This window comes from Strongylocentrotus purpuratus, unplaced genomic scaffold (assembly GCF_000002235.5).
Source record: "Strongylocentrotus purpuratus isolate Spur 01 unplaced genomic scaffold, Spur_5.0 spur5_scaffold_19, whole genome shotgun sequence".
In the NCBI taxonomy this organism is placed as follows: domain Eukaryota; kingdom Metazoa; phylum Echinodermata; class Echinoidea; order Camarodonta; family Strongylocentrotidae; genus Strongylocentrotus; species Strongylocentrotus purpuratus.
Window position 1 is genome coordinate 16128586 of NW_022145604.1, and position 20862 is coordinate 16149447.

The 20862-nt window shown below is 36.8% G+C and overlaps 1 protein-coding gene across 1 annotated transcript in view; it reads right to left on the reverse strand.

Moving 5' to 3' along the window:
• LOC100893392 (partitioning defective 3 homolog) overlaps positions 1–11341 on the reverse strand; it is a 77664-nt gene extending 66323 nt beyond the window's left edge. The window contains exons 1-2 of the mRNA XM_030989807.1: positions 11223–11341; positions 10149–10894 (exon numbers count right to left, since the gene is read on the reverse strand). Coding sequence (XP_030845667.1) covers positions 10149–10268 — 120 coding nt within the window. The 5' untranslated portion in view covers positions 10269–10894; positions 11223–11341. The remainder of the gene's footprint in view (positions 1–10148; positions 10895–11222) is intronic.
• Between the last annotated feature and the right edge of the window lie 9521 nt (positions 11342–20862).

The following is a 20862-nucleotide window of genomic DNA, read 5'->3' on the forward strand; positions in this document are numbered from 1 at the left end:
TTTTGGAGTTGACTGGCCCTTTAAGCCTTACATGAACAAGAACACTGTATTTGTATGATCTGTATTTCTACAAGTTTGTTTTTATTCTTCCTTTCTTCTTTATTTGATTTTGATTATTTTTTTAACACAGGAGGGTATGTGTCTAATGTCAATTTTATATCATCTCTTGTAAATGTACCTTAATAATGGGTAATAACAAACATAAATCTTTCATGGATCAAAATAGAAATAAAACTACACGTTCAGGTATGTCATAATATGTTCATAATGCTTTATTTATCATCACATTGGTTAATTTATATCCTCTTTTCTAAAAGGTCATTAATAAATGACGACGATTCAGTATCAGTAACAATTTAGAAGCATGTCATTACCATCTGTACGATGAGTTGATGACACATTTAATGCATATTATTTGGATTAGATTCCCATTTTTCTGTCCACACTTTGACATTTGTTTTGATATGCGCAGATCAAATAACAAAGATGATACTGCATTTGGATCATTGCATGTCAAGAATATGAAATATGATGGCGCTTGGATTAATTTCAATTTCCAGGTGCATGACTGTCTTCCTTATGTTTCTTTTTCTAAAAAGGAAAATAGCTCCTGATCCAAAGGCATTGTCCTGTTAAAGATGTACATGTACAGGGAAAGTTTACAATCTCTGTCCATGTGTAGGCATATATACATGTATGTATGTACATTGTATGTACATTTCGTATTTTTATTTTTAATCTGTAGGCTTTCAGTGTATAGAGTAAGGCTGTGCACAACAGTGTAATGAGGTACCCGAGTACACTCCCAGGCTCACAAGCGAATACTTGAATATTCGGACGCCATGTTTTTTTATAATTTTTTTACTTTTTTTTTTACTTTTTTTTATTTTTTTTTATTTTTTTTTATTTTTTTTTATTTTTTGACTTTTTTTTTCTTTTTTTTCTTTTTTTGCCACTACCATACCACTCGGCAGTTTCCCAGGTCCCTCACATAAAACACATGCAATTTTACTTTGAGTTGCAGTTGAAGGCGCCGATTTAATAAGAATAATAACAGTAAACAATGCTGTTTTAAAAACAATGCTGTTTTAAAAACCAAAGATGGCAGAATAATCCATTTTCCTCCAAGTCCAAACAGAAATCTGGACATTTGGTCCCAGTTTCTGAAAGGTGAGTTTGACAGTGCTTGAGTTGGGAAACATTTTTACTGATGGTACCATGCCAGCGGCTGCCGCTCTCCCTGGCACGGGTAAGCGCTGGCCTGGACATTTTTTTTTTTTTTTTTGCGGCCGAATATTCGGGTACGGGAAATCGTACCCGAGTAGTTGTCAACCGTGCGGGTACTCGAGCATTCGACTACCCGTCGCAGCCTTAGTATAGAGTAATGTCATTTATTATCATTAATTTCAGAAATGTTATGTACATACTACATTGTACAATGTACTGTACATTGTACATGTAGCCCATTGGTATAACAGAACAGTAAATTACAGAACATCAAATATTATGAAGATTAATATTTACTGTGTCATGTTCAAGACAACATTGCGTCATTATTAATCATGTATTCATATCCATATTCACATTCATATTCATATTCACATTCATATTCATATTCACATTCATATTTACATTCATATTCATATTCACATTCACATTCATATTCACATTCATATTTACATTCATATTCACAATCACAATCACAATCACATTCACAATCGCATTCATATTCATATTCACAATCACATTTCATATTCAATTCATATTCCTATTGGAATGTTGTTACATGTTTAATTAAGACCTAGAGAATAGAAAGAAAAGACACTGAACTAGGCAGACTGGTTCAGAACTCTGCAAGCTTACAAGTTCATGTACAATGTACATGCACAATGCATGCATCTATTCTCTACACATTGTTAATATTGAAGTGGACGATCTGTTTATTGTATCATCCTTGCCATCTACATGTATGCCAAGTTGTGTGACTGAGTATGACCGTATGATTTAGGGATTGTCAGACATGATATTGGCAGCTTGCAGGTTTACGACCAGATCCCCAAAATTACAATATTCCCTTCCCAATTAAAGCTACAGACACGCATGATTATGAAGACCACCTACATGTACACGAAGTCATCCAAGTTTATCATCTATAATATGATATATACAGTAAGTTTAATAATATACAGTGTATTTATAACTTATAAGAAATGTTAATAACATTGGTACATGTATGTACACTGCCCATGCACTACAAAGATTATGAACACATCTACATGTACCTGTAGCCTGTATGAATTAAATTATCAAGTGGGTATAAAATTTGAAATGATGTACATCGATTTGCCCATTCAGGGCAATTGAATTATAACGACTCGCTAGCATTATTTTATTATTATTTATTAATTACATATCATTATCATTCTGTGCTTAAATTGAATCAAAAAGCTTGTTTGGGGGGATATTATTGTTTTTCATTTATTCTGTTGAATCAGGTCCCTTTAATAAAGTAATTACTGACAAATGAAGCTTATTTATTAGCTTATGGTATAACTATGTATGTATTAAAGGTAAAGACCAGTTATGGTCATGCGATTGCATTGTGAAAGAAACGTTGTGGAATCGATCAGAAAAGGTTGATCACCTAGCATCTAGCATCTGCAAGGTTCTGGAATCATCAAAATGATAAGAAATTTGGCCCATTCTTCGTAAAGTTACAAGCACTATACACAGAAAGATGTTTATGGGAATACCCTATATCTCTCACAGACCATGAGAGAAACAAATTTACCAAATATATGAATTAGTAGGCGGTTTCCCGGCAAATTTTTTATCATCATGTATTAGTCAAAACATATTCTTTCCCATGATTGGTAATGAGAGCTTCCATTTCATTTTTTGAAATTGGGGCGTTTCCAATACTGGTCTTTACCTTTAAGCAATTATTTTACAATTCACATACATGTATTTAGCGTCCTGTGTTGTCATTAATTACATTGTACATGTAGGTAAAACCATCCACATACAAAAAAATCTCTCCATATACACTACTGCAGTGTGTTGTGAGCCGTGTATTTGACAACGAAGGCTTAATTAATTAGTATTTAAAGCTCATCAATAACTGAAGTGGCTAAATTACTGTAGAGCTGTCCTTCATGGCTTTGCATCAATACATACAAAAAAATTACATGCTCTGTACATCTCCTGTTAGCACACATGTCAGTAGTGCACACATACTGCTTTCTCAAGCTAACCCATCTCATAACAATAGGTCTGTCCACTCAATTACTCTTTCACCCCTCCTCCCAACCCTTTTGTCCGATCTCCTAGTATAAATGAAGAGTAATGAATGGGTTTCTTTATTTTCACAGGGCTTTCCAGAGAGAGAATGACTCACTGTACTTGGAAGGATCCACCCATTGTTATTCTAATGTGGTACATATGATAACACCATACGGAAGGACAACTTCAGTTTGTTGGGCATATATTACGAGAAGAGAAGGCACAGAAAACAGGATAACGACAGGAAAAATTGAAGGAAAGAGAAGCAGAAGGATAGCGCATATTAAAGTACATGGATAATGGATATGTTCATTGGGCTGACTGCTATTAGTCAGACTCAAATCACAATACAAAAAAACAGAGATAGAAGTACTTGGCTTTCATGTTCTTACATACACAATGTACTGTACATGGGCATGGGAATGTATTTGTACGTCCATAGTACATGTACCTGTATCAGTTGCACTACATTTACATGTACATTGTACATGTACATGTACACCATGTTTACATCTACATGATGTACATGTACACATACATGTATACATTACGGCCGCGTCATACCAAAAGACGTTAAAAGATGGGAGTTGTTGCTACCTTGTTTGGCGTTCAACAATAAGGGATAGAGCAACGTCGACCTGGCGCTGCTCAGTGGCTGCCGGGCTCACGATCAATTGGGAAAAAAAAAAATCCGTTTCGGTTACATAAAATTTGGAGTGGACTATTAGGCTATTATTATTATTATTATTATTATTATTACACATTGCATTGTTGACATGATTAATACAGTACTGGTAATGGTGTTGTATAAAATGTACATGTACACTGTACAAGAAGAGGCCTACAATATACATGTACATGTACATGTACATGTAGTTCAAGACAGCATACATTTGTACATGTACATTCTCCCATGTTTTACACTGTGGTACACTGGTACCACGGATGTATTGTACATGTACATAATATTCATTTATTAATGTAGTTTACTAAACGAGATATACTGTTCACATTCAAGGGCAATACTACACTTTACAATTGCACAAAAATAGAGGGCAAGTTCAAGTCTTTGAGACTAATGCACTTCCAATGTTGTTTACGTGTTGGTTTCGTTCTCAGAGTTCACCTTTTCTTTATGTGTATTGTTATTATGCAGAGTGCATGACAGTGAACGACAGTCCACACATTCCTTTGCCTTTGTCAACATTCCAAGCTTTGACAATCAACCAATGACTGTGTGTTCACGCTATAGTGAATACAAAGAACAAGAGACAAGCGTTGTCTTGAGAGGGGGGGGGGGGGTCCGATTTCTAGATTAATATCTTAAATTTATAGACTGTTATTGGCATGCCAATCAAATAAAAGGTGAACTTATATCAACATAAAGACTGGCATTGTAATCTTCCCATACATCTCAATTTGTTCAGCTAATAAAACTTTGCTTCATAGATTTCAGCCACAGAAATATTTGATCAAGTAAACTGCAGTGTATTACATGTACATGCAGCCTTCCGGTACCGTATTGCGTTCACAAATACATGTATGTAGTACCATGAACATTACCCATACAATGTATATTTCAAATTCCAAGTTTTCAACATCAATTTCTTGCTGGAGTAAAATCAATCTTGATTTAGTATTTGTGCCTCATTTTGATACAACAACTACATGTTGGTGTGTCAAACACTTTGTCTAGAGCAGCTAAAGTACATGTACAGTGTACATCGCTGTGCAGCATGCCATCGTCAGCAAAGTCTCAGAGCGCAGACACAGTTAAGGGAAGTCCGCCCTGATATTAAAGTTGGTTTTGATATGAGGGTAGATTTCACCTTTAAGCACAACAACTAATACGTACATGTACATGTACAGTGAATGGAGACCCTCATGTTGGGTGGTTAAACTGGGTTACATGTAAAATGATGCTGATCATGAGAGATGTAATTTTGCCTCCAAATCCATGGGAAAGCCCCAGAGCTGATCTCAACGGCCTTTTTCAGAATCCACTTGACTAGAAACTGCAGTAAGTCCCATAGTCAACAGCCCCGGCTCCCAGTACCAGGTGGTTCAAGTTTGTAGTCTGCAGACACAGGCTCTAATTGGACACCAGGACATAAATCCATCAAGTCTTGAGCAGAGCCTAGCTCTGTCAGTCTCTGCCTGTATCAGGATCAGCTAAAATACAGGGTCTAAGGGGTGCATTCGACCACGTAGTCTGCATGTACAGTAGTCTCACGGTTCAGACACTCAGTTACGCATTATGACTGACAAGGGTTTGTTCCTGCAAACTATTTACCCGGTAGTTTGAATGGTTTGAAATATTCCTCAGGAGAGACCCAAGCCAAGGAGGATCTAAATTCCAACATGTCTGAAACCTGTCATTTTGGTTAATTCACTGGGCTATTCTTTCAGTGTCATGGCCAGGCCAATTTGCTGTGCGACTCCAGAACGTGATGCTAAGAAACGTACATGTGATCATGTACAATGTACATCCATATATAGATCTTATCTGGGGACCAGACATCTGAATTTCTACAGTTGAACAACGTTTTGTTTCGTTCCATTTGGTACCAGGGGGAGGTGGTGCATTGCACTGCTGGCCCACCACCAACAGGGTGTATTGTTCATAACGGGCAGAAACTCCCGACAACCGGTGGAAGAACACCTGATGACCTACCTGGTGGTGCACAAGACAACTAGTCTCCTGTTTTCTTTAACCTGCCTCTGCCTCATGTCCTTGTACATGTACATGTACATGTAGGTCTTTTTTTTATCAGGTTCAGACCTACCTGTAAAACCAATCAAATACTTAATATTCATATTTAATTATACAAGTTGAACATGGCAGAGTTATTCAGTCGTATGTACAGTACCATATTGGGTTTTACAATGTAAACAGATGTTAGCTCTCAATGCTCAAATGTCACTTTATATGCACAAACGCAATGAATCCAGGTGGCACTGTCATGATCAGTATACCAGACGGATGGAATTAAATGCTTCCAAATATCAAGAAAACCAGTGACCGGAAAGAATAGCATTTTACTCAGAAGAAGTCGATTATCATATGAACCTACGTACATACATGTACATGTACATGTATGTGTAGAACTGGTCCCATTATAAGAAGAAAGAGCTTTGAAATTGAGGTTAAAGGGTTCATTCCTGCACAAATCATGATCTCTTTCCCACATGTATCCTGCAGCCTTGCTTAAAACCATCAACTTACTGAGATGTAGAGTACTGATGTGTAGCTTTACATGTACAGTACATTGTGTTTCTAGAAATTATTTTCAAGAAATAAAGCAAGAGTTTGAAGGTTCTTTTCCCCATTAGCATGCTCAAGGAGTTACTCTATCTGGAGCATCAGAGGCAAGTCTGAGTCTATCTTCAGTAGCGACTTACATGTACATGTACCCCGTGTCCACACACAACAAATTCGTTGTATACATGTAACTATCCCAAAACGGTATAACTATGTATGTATAAAGAATCACGGAATGTGTTGTGTGTGGATGTACTGTATGGTCGATCTAGAACGATATAACTGGGCAGGGCTTAACGTGACCGTGCGCGAAAGGAGACCTGACCTCTCATTTCCGCTTTCATTCATGACCAGAGTAGCAAACTGCGCACCTACAGTACATGTTTCCAACGTTTCGCTGTTTAGTTTCGGATTACTTGTTCTTGTGTGTGTGGACGCTCTGTTCGCTACACGATGATTCTTTATAGGATGTTTCTTTAGAGAGTTTTGGGATATATTTGTTTTTGTGTGAACACACTGTATAAAGCCTGTTGAAATAACTCTAATTTCCAAACATGCCCTCCATGTAGACTGCTTGGATAAATCATGGACCTACTTCCATGGATCGATCTGCAGTTGAAGGCTACACGTGCAGGGTTTTCATTAGACCTATTTACATTACACAGCCCAAACATTATTTTCAAAAAATCATCGTTTTGGAAAAACCAAAAAAACTGGAAAAACCCTTTAAGAAAAACATTGAGGTCAGCATATTTTGATCGTTTCGTGAGAAGTGTGCAATCTGCGCATGCACAGCTGAAAACAAAAATAATAAAACCTCTGGTGAGTAGTTGTTTTTTTTTTTCAATGATTATTGCAGTGTAAATTAAAAATTCAGTACAATTCCCGTTCTTTGTCATGTGACTCTCCTTGAGCACTTAAAATCAGTATGATTAAAAACAAACACTTTTTTATGAGTTTTTTTTTAGTAGTGTAAATGGCAATCAAAAAAAATTGATGATTTTTCAAAATGGTGTTTGGGGAGTGGGAATGGGCCTTGTGATGCAACTCGGTGAGCTCCCATGTTTACAATGTAAAATCCCATCAGTTCTCTGGTAGGCTTTATCGAACAAATACGAAGTGAAAAGGAGATTTTGATTCATCCTCAGCCTCCGTTGTAGATTTATTATCAAATCCAATGAAAATACAAACCAGGATTGCCATACAGAATTGATAGCTAGGAAAAATAAACACGAAGTGACACACTTAAATCAATGCATTATCTTTTATGATTCTGTAAGGTGGTTTCCTTACTGTCTAGAAAGGTTGGGGGAAATACAGAATTGTTGTTTAACCCGTTAAAGACTAACAACCTCACATAAAAACTAGTAAAATTCAATGTAAAGTGATACAAAAAAATGAATACAAAGATATCTGTTCAACTAGAAGTCCCTGGTAACATGTACTGTACACTTGTACATACATGTACTTGTACATTTGTATTAAGGGCAAGTAGTCTTTCATCCCTTCTCCATTCCCCCACCCCCCCCCCCTCCCCCCTCGGCATAAGCGCCAGGAGGGTCAAATCTGACTGACATGAGCGCTATACAAGAACCGATTATTATTATTATGTGCATGCAGTATTGAACATGAACATTCCAGTGCAATCTTGAAATTGTATCAAGAGAACAAATGAACATTACAGTGGGACCTTGGGGGAAATAAATTGTAACAAAAGGGGTTTATCACTCATGATTACCATCATAATAATTCAAGAAAGTCTTGGATAAAGTTGGATGTCTGAAGAATAGTCTAGTCTTGGGTCAAGGACAGAACAGGTGTATTTACTTGAATTTGACCTCAGTGTGACCCAGTTTAGAATAGATGAGAACAGACCTTTTAGACAAGTATACCCGATAGAAATGCATAACTTCCATAACAGAAATATGTACACCCACCCACACACACAGTGTACAGTTCAGTACATACAGTACATATGTGCACTGTACATAGTGTTACTGGTTTATATACAGCATCCCCAAAACAAACATCCTTTATGTACACTGTACACAGTTATTTACATATCAGCTAGAATTCCAATACAAGCTGTTCAACCAGCCTGGTAATGTACAGTTTAGATTTTAACAAAATAAACTGAGTGAGAATTCTCTTACACAACATGTCAGACTGTCAGTCCACACACTCACTACATGCTAAATTTACATACCGGTACCATCTTTCAGCTTCAGTTTGACTTTGAAGTTCTGGCAAAAATTGCCTGCCCTGAATACAAATTATACAAACTGTCTTTTGCTATGTGTACATTAGGCCTACAAATATGTCAACTTACTTTTTATATGAAGGCCTACTGCAAAATGTGTTAAATGTTTTTAAACTATTTTCTCAGCGGCTTGGGTAGTCTTTAAAATAGGTAAAAAGTACATTTGGAATTTCAACAACCATGTTCTTGCATGGGTTCAATACTGCAGGCCTACATGTAGCATATACATGTAGGCCTGCAGTATTATGTACTGTACATGTAGGCCATACTGTTTACATTCATTAACAAAATTAGACAGTCCTATCCCATCAAATTTAATCTGCTTACCTACAGCTTAGATACATGTATGTAAAATAGTTCAAATTTTCATTTCGGAAGTTGTTAATTCCAAAAAATTGTAATGAGTTCTTTTATTCTTGCTACCCAAATCGATGGAAAAAAAAATATTTTAAAGCTGAATTGGGTACTAAATACAGCCAAGTTAGACTACATTAAACATTATTTCAGTCATGTCAGTAAATGACAATCAATATTTGTTTCCCAATAAAAATATTATATACAGGTAATACACTGTACATTTCAGGTACTGAAGAACATGAAAAAGCGGAATCTTCCAATTATTGTTTTAAAAAGCCCAAATTCATGGCAGAAAATCTTGGAAAATTTCAGGGATTTTTTATTGTTTTGCAGTCTGAAACATGTGACAATTCTGGTTTACCTTTGTCTCCAATAATATTTCCTGTTCCTTGTCAATTGTATTCTATTTCCATGAGGAAGAACTTCCTTTAAATTCCAACTTTTTAAGCTTGCATTCATGAGTAACGACTCTTGGTCCAAACAATTGGAGAGTCCCAAGAAATTCCACAAACCTCAGAATGGATCTTTGAGCCGCATGCATGACAGCAATTTATTTTTTCATATTTTTTTAATAACACATCATAGATCTATTGACATTTTTTTTGTTTTTTTTTAATTAAAAAAATGCTGTAAAAACAGAAGAAACCCAAGTTAAAATCATACAGGAGCAGATCAGATATTTCTCTAGTAAAACAAAAAATGAACAAGAAATAATTTTTTTTTAGGTCAATGTAATTTTTTTAGTGAAAATCTACATCACAGTTATAAGGGGGAAAATCTGCCCCATGACCATGATGTTTACCTCACAAAAATTCTTATTTTACATGTAATTAAACCAAACATGAGAATTACAATAGCTAGTAAATTTAAGCAAACATGTGGGTTGGTTAGTAGACTTTGAAGACTTCCTGATAAACATGCACTCAATATTTTTTGATGGTAAAGATTGTTGTTACCATTTGTTAAATTCAAAGAATATAAACTTACTCGTCCTGTAGCCTTCTTGTATCTCTGCACAGACTTGTCAATCAGTTCCCCGACACTCAATGTTCCCTCTCCACATGGGACAATAACTTTGATTGCTCCAAAACAAACTGTCACCTTCATGATGGCTATTATTCCGTCACAAAAAAGATAATCCTGAATTATTTCAAAAGATCTGTTTCTTTGATCACTCACTGATCATTTCCTCCACATTACAGTATGATTTATCATAGTTTTGCCAGTGCATCTGAAGATCCTTGAACTTGAAAAGAGATTAAGAGTTACACCGGTTTCTTTCCATTATTTAAATGAGTGGAAAAGAATCAGTTGACGTTATTCTAACTCAGTCAGCACAGTCTAACTCAAGTTTCGATGCAGAATTTATAGAATTGCTCACTACGACACTATGTCACTAGAGTAAATCTCCACATGTAGTCAAATATTCATGGATTTCCACTGTTGTAAGCAGTTTAATTCACAGGTGGCGATGAGATGTCTAGATGATGTGAGCACCGGGCGTGTTTCATCACTGAGTCATTCCTTGCAGCTCATTTAGCACACACCCTCCCACGACAGCGCTCTATTCAGCGACTGACTGGAAATCGAGCCGCTAGTTCCCCGTTACTCGATGTGTGGGTGCTGCATCTGTGTTTATCCAGCGCAACATGCCATTCCTATTCGTAACCCAGCGCAGCTGCACACAGGTGTTGTATACACGGACGGAAGGTGTTTCTGTCCCGGACGATTTCCTAAAGGAAAACGGACAAAGATAACACAAATAAGAAGACGGTTAACGTATTACAGAAATAAACAATATCACTAAAAGGGTGTCCTTTTGTTGTTAAATGTACAAGCGGAGGCGGTCCTTTGTTGAAATTTAAATTGTATCACATATAAATCGATAAAATTCGATGTTGTATTGAAATGATGAAGAATCGAAGGCGGCCCATCTCGGCTGGGTCGATCGCGAATCGTCGATCAAATATCCGTTTGTTTACAAGACACAGTCACTGGCTTTACTGACGATGAAAATACAAAAATGAACAGATAATGAGCTCTAGGAAAATTAAAACTTACCTTGAAAAAAACTGAACACTGAAATTAAGAAGTCCAAATGAAAATGGGAAACAAATTTTTAACCGCATCTACTGCGTAACTCAATACCTTCCCGATATGCGGATCGCATACAAATTTTACACGTCTTGAATTTGCTGTTGCATGCTGCCGTAAATAATCGTGTGATGGCGCTACACATTTTTAAATTTCGTCTGCTCTGAATTTTCAATAAGTGCCCCACCCATCCTCCTCATTACAAAGCCCATCCCCCGCTCCAAATTATAGTAGAACATAACTTACCCGGGAACTTACCCTGTTAAATCGATAAGCTCTGGTATAATTATATTTACAAGAAGTAAGAGAGGATTAATATGGCTTGAAGTACAAAGGCCAAATCACCATTTTAAATGAATTTGCACACAAGTTTTAAAAAGGACCAAATTGAAGAAAAAAGGGACCAAATTGAAAATGGGAGAGAGAGAGGGAGAGGAAGGGGCAAATAGTGAGAAGAGAAAATGTTTTTAGAACTTGAGAGGGTCAGAAAATAAAGTAATAGATTCCTTAGCATATTCCGAAATAGGCTAGTAAGCTACGACCCCCTCTTTGAGAAAAAAAAATCATCACGATCGGAGTCAGGGGGGGGGGGCAGGGTTGTAGGTTTTTGAAAATCGTCATTCAGGGAGAAATGGTCAAAAAACTATGTGCCCTTCTCTAGCTTGGAAAAGTGAACAGCCTCGTGTGCATTTCTTAACACCCCCCCCCCCCCAAAAAAAAAAAATCCTTCATAGACAGCGAAAAGAAGACAGTATAAACCTACAAGCATGCCAAGTAAAATACGAATGGTGGTGCATAATTTAAAAAGGGAGGGGCAGATGCTCGTTAACATTAATTTCAAAGAACTTAAAATGTAGACAGCATTGAGCAGAAAGATGAGAGAAGGTTCTGAGCAAGTCTGCCAGACAGAGAGGATGAAATATACCTTGCCAATTTAATCATTTCAGACGTTAGCTTTCTCGACCCACACACTAACTAATCATAAATCCATTTCTCGTCCTCTTAATTCATCCCTCATGGTGGTGTTCTCTGGTTCGAGTTCAAACGCCGGTCAGAGAAAGGGTGGATGCATTAAATCGAACTATCTGGGGATTGGGCAATAATCATAAGTCACGCTCTAATTGCATGCACAAATTTCAGAAATTGTGAATGGATGTCTGGGCTAGCTTGTGAGGCCGTACGTACTTGGCCTAAAATGAACTTGTGTAACCTACGACTGTGGCATGCTCATTTCTGTTCATTCCTAAACATCTTTCTAGCGTTTCTTCTAAAAAAACGTCCTTGTCCTCTTGAAAAATATTTAATGAATCCAGACAAAACTGTGCATAGTTTTATTTAACGTGTTTTAGTCAATGTAATTCCATTTTGTTGATGTCACTTATTGTTTCAATTTTATTTAGCCGTGTTGATTTAAGTTAGTCGATGAATAGCTTATTGATGCTCACTATGATTTTGATCTAGCTTTTTCATTCTATTGATCTTTCTATATGAATCTGCTATGGCAGCTTTCATGAAATAACATGTCAAGGTACATTGTTTTTCGTATACTTCATATGTGTTGACTTAAATCTCCCCCTCACGCACGAAATAATTGGTGTGTCTAAACCTAATAAATGCAACATCCATCTCATATTTCTGTTGTTTTCATCTTCATCTTTCATTAATTTGTTTTATTTATAATTCCCCCTTCATCATTCAAACTTCTCTCCTTCTCACCCTCGTTCTTTCCCGCCTGTTCCTTTTTTTTTTTTAACTTTCCACTTCTTTTATCGGCCCCTTTGTTTCTTCGTCCCTTTTTCTCTACTGACCCCCCCCCCCCCCTCGAGATCTCCTTCAAAAGTATAATAAGTATTTTACTCAAATGTATTATTCCTCCTCCTTAATGTGCCCTATATTCACTCATCTAAGTACACGTAGGACTATCATAATTATTAATAACTCAATGAAACTATATCGCACACTTTTATGACATGGCTATGTTTGATTTTGTAAAATAATCCGATCCGAATTCTGAATTGACCCTTATAATTTATATTGTGATTTATAATATTGCATCTGATGTCAATGCACTTGTTCGTATATAGGGCGGGGGCGTCGCAAGGGCATTTTGAAAGGGGGAGGTAATCGCTCTTAGTCTACAGGCCTTTCCCAACAAGCACTGGCGAAAGTTTCAATACAAATTGTGGCAACAAACATAAGCAAAAGGAAGTTGGAAAATATTTTTTGTTTCAATAAACAAAACAATTGAATATGCCAAAAGTAGTTTCCCACATATAGGGGGCGTTATCCCCCACCCCCTTGCAGCGACGCCCCTGTCTTGGCTTCGGACAATTTATATTCTTGACCGCTATAAGGGAAGCGGGTCAGTCTTTCTGGTCAGGCGACTCGGAAATGAAATATCAAACTTTTTGTATAAAACTGGGGCGGACATAAAAATGTGATACAATTTTTTTTTTAATCCACTGGTCGAAAGTAGAGCATATGCCTGACACTATACCGGTATGGGAAACGAATATAACTTTTTGTATACCATAACTGGGGCGGACATAAAAATGTGATACAATTTTTTAACTCTTTTTAATCCACTGCTCGAAAGTAGAGCATAATATGCCTGACACTAAACGGTATAGGAATAAGGTAAGAGAAAACTGAACAAAACTAAACAAGAATATGACTATCTTGGACAAAAGCATTTTAAATCTAAATTATTTGAATGACTAGATCTTTCAGATTTGTGTTTCTGATCACTTTGTCAACCAACAGAACAGGTGCATTTTATAAACATATTTGAAAATATGGATCTCGGTTTTATGTTCCGTACTGTTCCCATTTCTGTTATCTCAGTATACTCCTTTTTAAATAATATTGTTCGTTCAACCTATATTTTTTGTTTATTTCACTGGAGTTTGTTGGTTAGAGACGTTAAAAACTATCATTTCTTAGTTTAAGGCCGTTTCTGCATTTACAGCATTATTTCTTCCCAGGTCGTATGAATTATTCCACGTTTTATCATTGACTGATGAATTTATTTTTTCAAAGTCTTTATGTGAATGAAAAGTTCTGCCTAATTTGGATAAGCCTTAATTATATAGGCTTTCTTTTAAATTATGCGCAATATGCATTTATAAATGTTACGTTATATAAGTACATTGTTAACGGTTCTGTTTACTACCCACATACTTTGTTTTTGTAATTCAAGTCGTTGCTAAGATTATTTTTAAGATATGAATGTGTTAGCAAAGAAAATAATAATAAGCTGGAAGAATTGTTGAATATACTTAAATTTTTAGCCTATGTTATATGTTACTCAATCATTGAGTTATTAATGTAAATATGAATTGAAATTATGAAAATAAAAACCTCGCTTGAGGATAAGAGAAAATAAAATAGGCTTTCTTTTTTATTTAACACCTAATTTGGGTTTATTGAAAATGTCTCATGCTCGACGATTGATCGAAATCTTTAATCAAATCAAATCAAATTAAATCTTATCACATTGAACCAATTAAGAGTACTATCAATAGTGTATATCTTATTTCTTTATTAATAAGAGATTATGATATTCATTCATATTTTACTTTAGTGTATCAAGATATAGGTTATGGAAAACACGGGCATTTTATATTGTAAAGCTACGAGACATGGCTATAAAATGATAATATCAATTTAATTCACCATAGTAACCCATTTCCCATGACTCTGTTTCATAAGCTGCCGTGGTCCCGAGAGTCTACCAATACTAATCGGATGACGTTGTATCTTGCGTCTAACGGTGGTCAACTCCCCTATCATCATGTGAAGTTCATTACCCAGATGTAAAGGAGATTAGTTTTTATTGTGAATTGGGGACATCGTCGATGGGCCTGACGTACACGGTGCCCTTTTCTCCTCTTTCTGCGAAAAGTCAGTCGGCGGTTGGGAAAAAGTCTAATCAAGTTAGGAAGGTCCATGGGTGGATCCCCGGTAGCGGTAGCGGTTCTATCGGAAAGCTTATATTTTTTTCTCTCTCTCTTATCTATTTTATCACAGATGCAGTTTGTTTTATTTGTTTTCATACGTTTTGATGAATATTATTATTTATAAAACATTAAAGAGCGAAAGACATAATACCGCAAAATGGCGTAGATCAAAAAGTAACTTTCAAATGAAATATAATGACGTATCCAGACATTTAAACACAAATGGGACGGACCCCCCCCCCCCTCCCTGTACACTAGAAGGGTTGTCGGGTAGATTACTCCAAAATTGATTGTGTTTCTAGGGGGGGGGGGTCTTGAAACGTTCGGTGCAAAACTTTCAGAGGTATAAATGTAAGAGGTAAAATGTCCGAGGTAAACAAAATGTTAGACGCAAGAAAAAAATTTAGGGTAATATTTTATTATGAATTAATAAAATCGATCTTTTTTTGGGGGGGGGTGGGATTTTAGCCTCTATAAGCTTTCTCCTTGGGAGCAAGCCTGCTTCAGACAGGAAAAATAAAAGATGTATAACCTTTAATAAAAAACCATTGCACTAAGAATAAACATTTCTTTGATACATTTTATTATTATCCGATCATTACCAACCAGTTTAACACTTGCAGTATTTTATATGTTGTTGAATAGCGGTTCCACACTAAACATTACATTACATTCCCTCCATTTTATTGTACAAACTCGCTTGACATTTTGTAAACATGTCAATATAATATTAAATTATCACATGTGCTTTACTCGTTGAAACCACCAAAGTACCAATTAGAGTGTGGGTTATAATTATTTCGCAGAATCATGATCATCATGTCGATCGAATGTAAATATAATGTAGTTCTATCGTGGCCATATTTGTTATGAATTTCCCATGTGGATGTTTTGTGAGAAAGCGTTAACCCCACCCGCTTTTTATGGCCCAGCATTAAAATAAGGCGAGTTATGTATCTACTTCAATCACATGGGGCTACGCATGTACTCTCTTTTAAAAAAAGAGTGAATTGTCACTCTATTTTCACTACATATTCACTCTCCAGAGGAGTGACGTCCGTGATCACTCGATTTTTTTTCAGAGAGTACATTTCACGCCCTCCCCCCCCCCCCTCCCCCTCCCCCTATATGGAGGTGATTCCATCCGACCCTACTCAGGGGCCAAGGAAATGTGGAGGGGGGAGGGAGGATAGCGGCTGCAAAAGTAGACTCGTACAATACTGCGGCATTGCAAGAAAATATGTTCGTTCGCATGCTAAGCCACCCCCCCCCCCCTCCTTCAAAAATCTACCCCTACCAATTTCCGGGTATGCCACCCTTACCATACAGGTTGTTAGAATTCTTCACAAGTTTCATGCTCTCGAAACTCTCCACTGGGGAAGAAAACAGGATGTAGAAAAAGCTGTTAAACTTCGAGTGTTTCTTTATTGTTTTCTTGTCGATTTTGAAAAGGGGCTTCTTCTAAATTTTCGGAATTTCAAATAAAATAAAGTGAAATTTCGGACTATCGAATAATCCGTTTAGAAGTTTACGCTTTATGATCATTATGATCTTTATTTATTCGGCAAAAATAAAATCAAGCAAGCGGTGCATACAAAATACAAACAGTAAAGTTCATTCCCGGATCAATAAATCCCAAGCGAGCTCGTATCAAATTCGTTTCCTCGATAGCATGAACCTTTGGAATACCCTCGGAAAACTTTTGTTTTTTATAATTCAAATCTGTATTTCTAACTTTGATTGATATCCACATTTTAAATAATCGGCGGTGTCACACAGAAAAATCCCTTAAAAATCCCTTGAAAAATCCTATCAAGAGAGAATTTCCTTGCTTCGTTGGAGGATTTTTGAAGGGATAATATTGATGACAGACAGCAATAACTAAAATCCGGATTTTTGGCCTCTGTGTGACACCGCCTAATGTCCTCCATTATTTTATTTTCCATCTTTGTAAATGAGAATGAAGCTTTATAGAGAGAGGTTGAGTTCTGGTAAAGAAACAAAAAATGAAAACTTCCTCATTCTTTACGGGTCAATTTGAAAAATACCAGTAGAAAATTAATGTCGCCAGAAAATGGTTGCTCTTCGAATAGAAAATGCTCTCATGTCCGAAATATTACAAGAAATAGCTAAAAAGTTTGGACCACACTTTCAAGTCACATGACGTCACATGAGTTGTTCGGGTATTTTATTTCATTTTGTACATTCCAAAACCTCACAATTGGCCTTTACGAAAATCCCTATGTACTTCGCAATCAATCTTTCGCAGTTTTTTGTTTTGCTTTCTTTTTTTTAAGCAGTGTAATCGAATGACCAGTATACTCAACTTTAACTTTAACCAAAAATAAAACCCAAAACAAATTTGAAATGAAGCGTGACTACCTCTTAGTTTGTTGAGTGATGGCATGTGTACCGATTTTCGATCGTGATGATAATTTGATTGCACTTGGAATACAATAAACATTATTCATCTGTCATTGCCGAGACCAACTCGAAAGCCATGATGGGCCATCCTCGTTATATAGTGCCAGTGATGATGATTATGATGACGCTCATCAGTAATGCTAATGATACACGTAGTACGTGATGATGATGATCACGGAGACAAGGATGATGATGATGATGATGATGATGATGATGATGATAATGACGATGGTGATTTATTTATTCATATATTTATTTAGTCTTCGATGAAACAACTGATGATGATTATGATGATATTGATGATGAACACTCATGTGTATGGGCCCAAGGCCAAAAACTGAAATTAAAATATTTGGAATTGTTTTCAGTATTTTTTAGGGCGTGGCGCCAGAATATTTGGTAGAGGGCAGAATCTTAACATCTTCTTACAAGGAAAAAAACATACCATGGAGTTACTAAAGCTTTAGTAACTCCATGAACATTCTAACAAACAAACAAACAAAAGAAACCCGAACGATGGAAAGAAAAAAGAAAAAAAAAACACACAAGGAAAACAACATCCTCACGTTTTTCTGAAGTTTACGCCTTTGCGTCTAAAATCGGTTGTTTGGCAAGTCATGGGGGATCAACTATCCATGTTGCGGTTATAATGACGATTACATTTTGTTCATACATTTTCTTCACAGTTTCATGAGTGACCCGGAATTTCGGGTTGCTCCCTCCATTGTAATCAAATGTTAAACTTCTGCTTAATTTTTATTTACAAGCTCATCACAAGTCACTTCCCAATACGGCGTTGAAATTTGTAGAAAGACGATGCAGAATCAAGAAATAAATTTAAACGATTCATCTTCTTTGCCTATTATGTGACTTAAAGTCCATTTTCAAGTTTTGATGGCTGGAATGATATATGGAGCACAAAGAGTGATAATGACCAAGGAGATATTTCGTTGATGTGACAAAATGAACTTCTAATAATTTGTGTCACATCGATTGATTGTCGATAACCCCCGATCGCGACAGGTTTGTTCATCATATCGGAGAAAAACAAATTACACACTCTTCAGCAAATGACACGGTTTTTGTTGTAGAACAAAATGGAATTAATGGACAGATTCGTCGATCGTTGATAGCTGAATAGAGAGAGAGAGAGAGAGAGAGAGAGAAAGAGAGAGAGAGAGGGAGAGAGAGAGAGGGAGAGAGAGAAAGAGAGAGAAAGGGGAGAGAGAAAGAAAGAAAAGACAGTGAGAGAAAGACAGAGAGACAGATATATAAAGAGAGAGAGAGAGAGAGAGAGCTGGAGGGAGCTGGCCTAGGGGAGAGGGTGGACTTAAATGAAAGAGAGGGAAGAAGAGGATGGGTAAGTGAGGAGGGAATGAGGAAAGTAATGGGATATAATGTTGATTGTGTGCCTAATCATGCTATTCCTCTTTCCTTTTCTTGCAGTGCATCAAATCAGTTATGCCATTTGCCATGCAGTAGTCTAGATACGGGGGCACTCTCTGTATACCATCTCCTCATCGAATGGCGATAGAGTGAGGGGGGGGGGGGAAAGAGATGAGAAAAGACGAAGAAAAAACAGCTCCTGCACGCCCAATCGGCGACCTTGTAAATTGTTATTTCATATTCAGAGAAAAAGAAGGATTCTTCTGATACCTGAGCCCCCCCCCCCTCCCCCTCACCACCCCTCACTGACAAAACTCACGCTACACCTCTTTCATAGATTCTTCACTTTTGAATCTTTAATACACTCTCAATTATTAATATACCATTCGCAGTCAGGCCCTTTTTCTCGAGGTATTCTTGCTTCAAAAATCATTTTAGGGGTGCCCTCCGTGCACCTCGATCTATCATCAAGGCGGTAGAATACCTCCTTCAAGGTTGGATTTTATAGTCCATCCTTAAATCGTGATGATTGAAATCCATCATCTTTTTAAATCTTCCGAATCGTCAACGATCCTTACTTTGGTTACCATAGTAACGCATGGTTTTGTGCTCGCATTCTGAAGGAGAGAGGAGCAGTAAGGAGTGAGATTTGATACATGAAATTCTTCATAGAACAAACTCTTCTCGTCATGCTCGCATAGGCGTATAGGAACGATGCACTGGCGATAGGAGAAGGGAGTGGAAGGGGCTCCCGAATTTCAACTTTTTTAGTTTTTGCGAGCGAGCGACAAATTGAAACTTTCTAAAAGCATAATCGTATTAACTTTCAAAATAAATCAACCCCATGCAATTTCTTTAAAGCTTATCTGCCGTAGTTTACAGGAGGGATTAGACTGCCCTGCAAGGTCACTGGACAGGTGGTAATCTCATCAACTCAGCTCTCAGGCAACATAAGAAAAAAAGGATCATGGGGGACCAATGGTCACCGATTAGGCATTGTTTCCAATCCAATCCAATCCAAAAGATATTTGATATAGCGCCTTTTCCTTGCAGTTACAAAGCGCTGCACACATGCTCGACAATGTTTGGGCCACTTAAAAACATTATATAGAGGGCGCAAGTAGCTACAAGTAGTGCAGTGGGCCTTTAACTTTTGGAGTCACCTATTGTAATCTCCGAACACGACATTTATAATTATGGTACGAAATCCGAAGAATGATTTCCTTACACTGATATAGGCAATACACTAAGGATATTGAAATGGATGATTTCTTGAAAGTCTATGCGATCGTGTATATAATAACTTTGTCTTCAAAATAACAAGGTTACATTACAAACTACATGAAAAAGAACTTACTGCCCGATTATGAAATTGCGTTTAACCTAAATAATTATGAGATGGTGGTTTTCCGAATATTTTCCGTAGCCCCAGCCCCCAGCCCCCACCCCCACCCCACCCTTCAAGTCTATGCATGCTTGCTCTTTGCGAACGTATGCATCAAATTCATCCCCATATTTTCATTTGGGTGGGACAAGAAATATGTTGCGTAGTTTCACATTTCTAAAGCCTTTAGTTTGAGACAGTTGATTTTCCGACAGATAATGAAAAAGATAATTTTGAACTTCCGTAATATTTCATAGCAGGCAGGAGAAAATGGACTATTTCTTGAGTTCAGCTGATACTTTAAAACAGTCCATACGTTGATTTGACGTATTAGGTATAGCTCTCTTGAAAACCTAACATAAAATTGTTCTCTGAGTGTCAACGAAAGTCAAATCATCATAGTGCTTCAAATTATGTTCATGCACACAAAGACAAAAAGATGAAACAGATTATA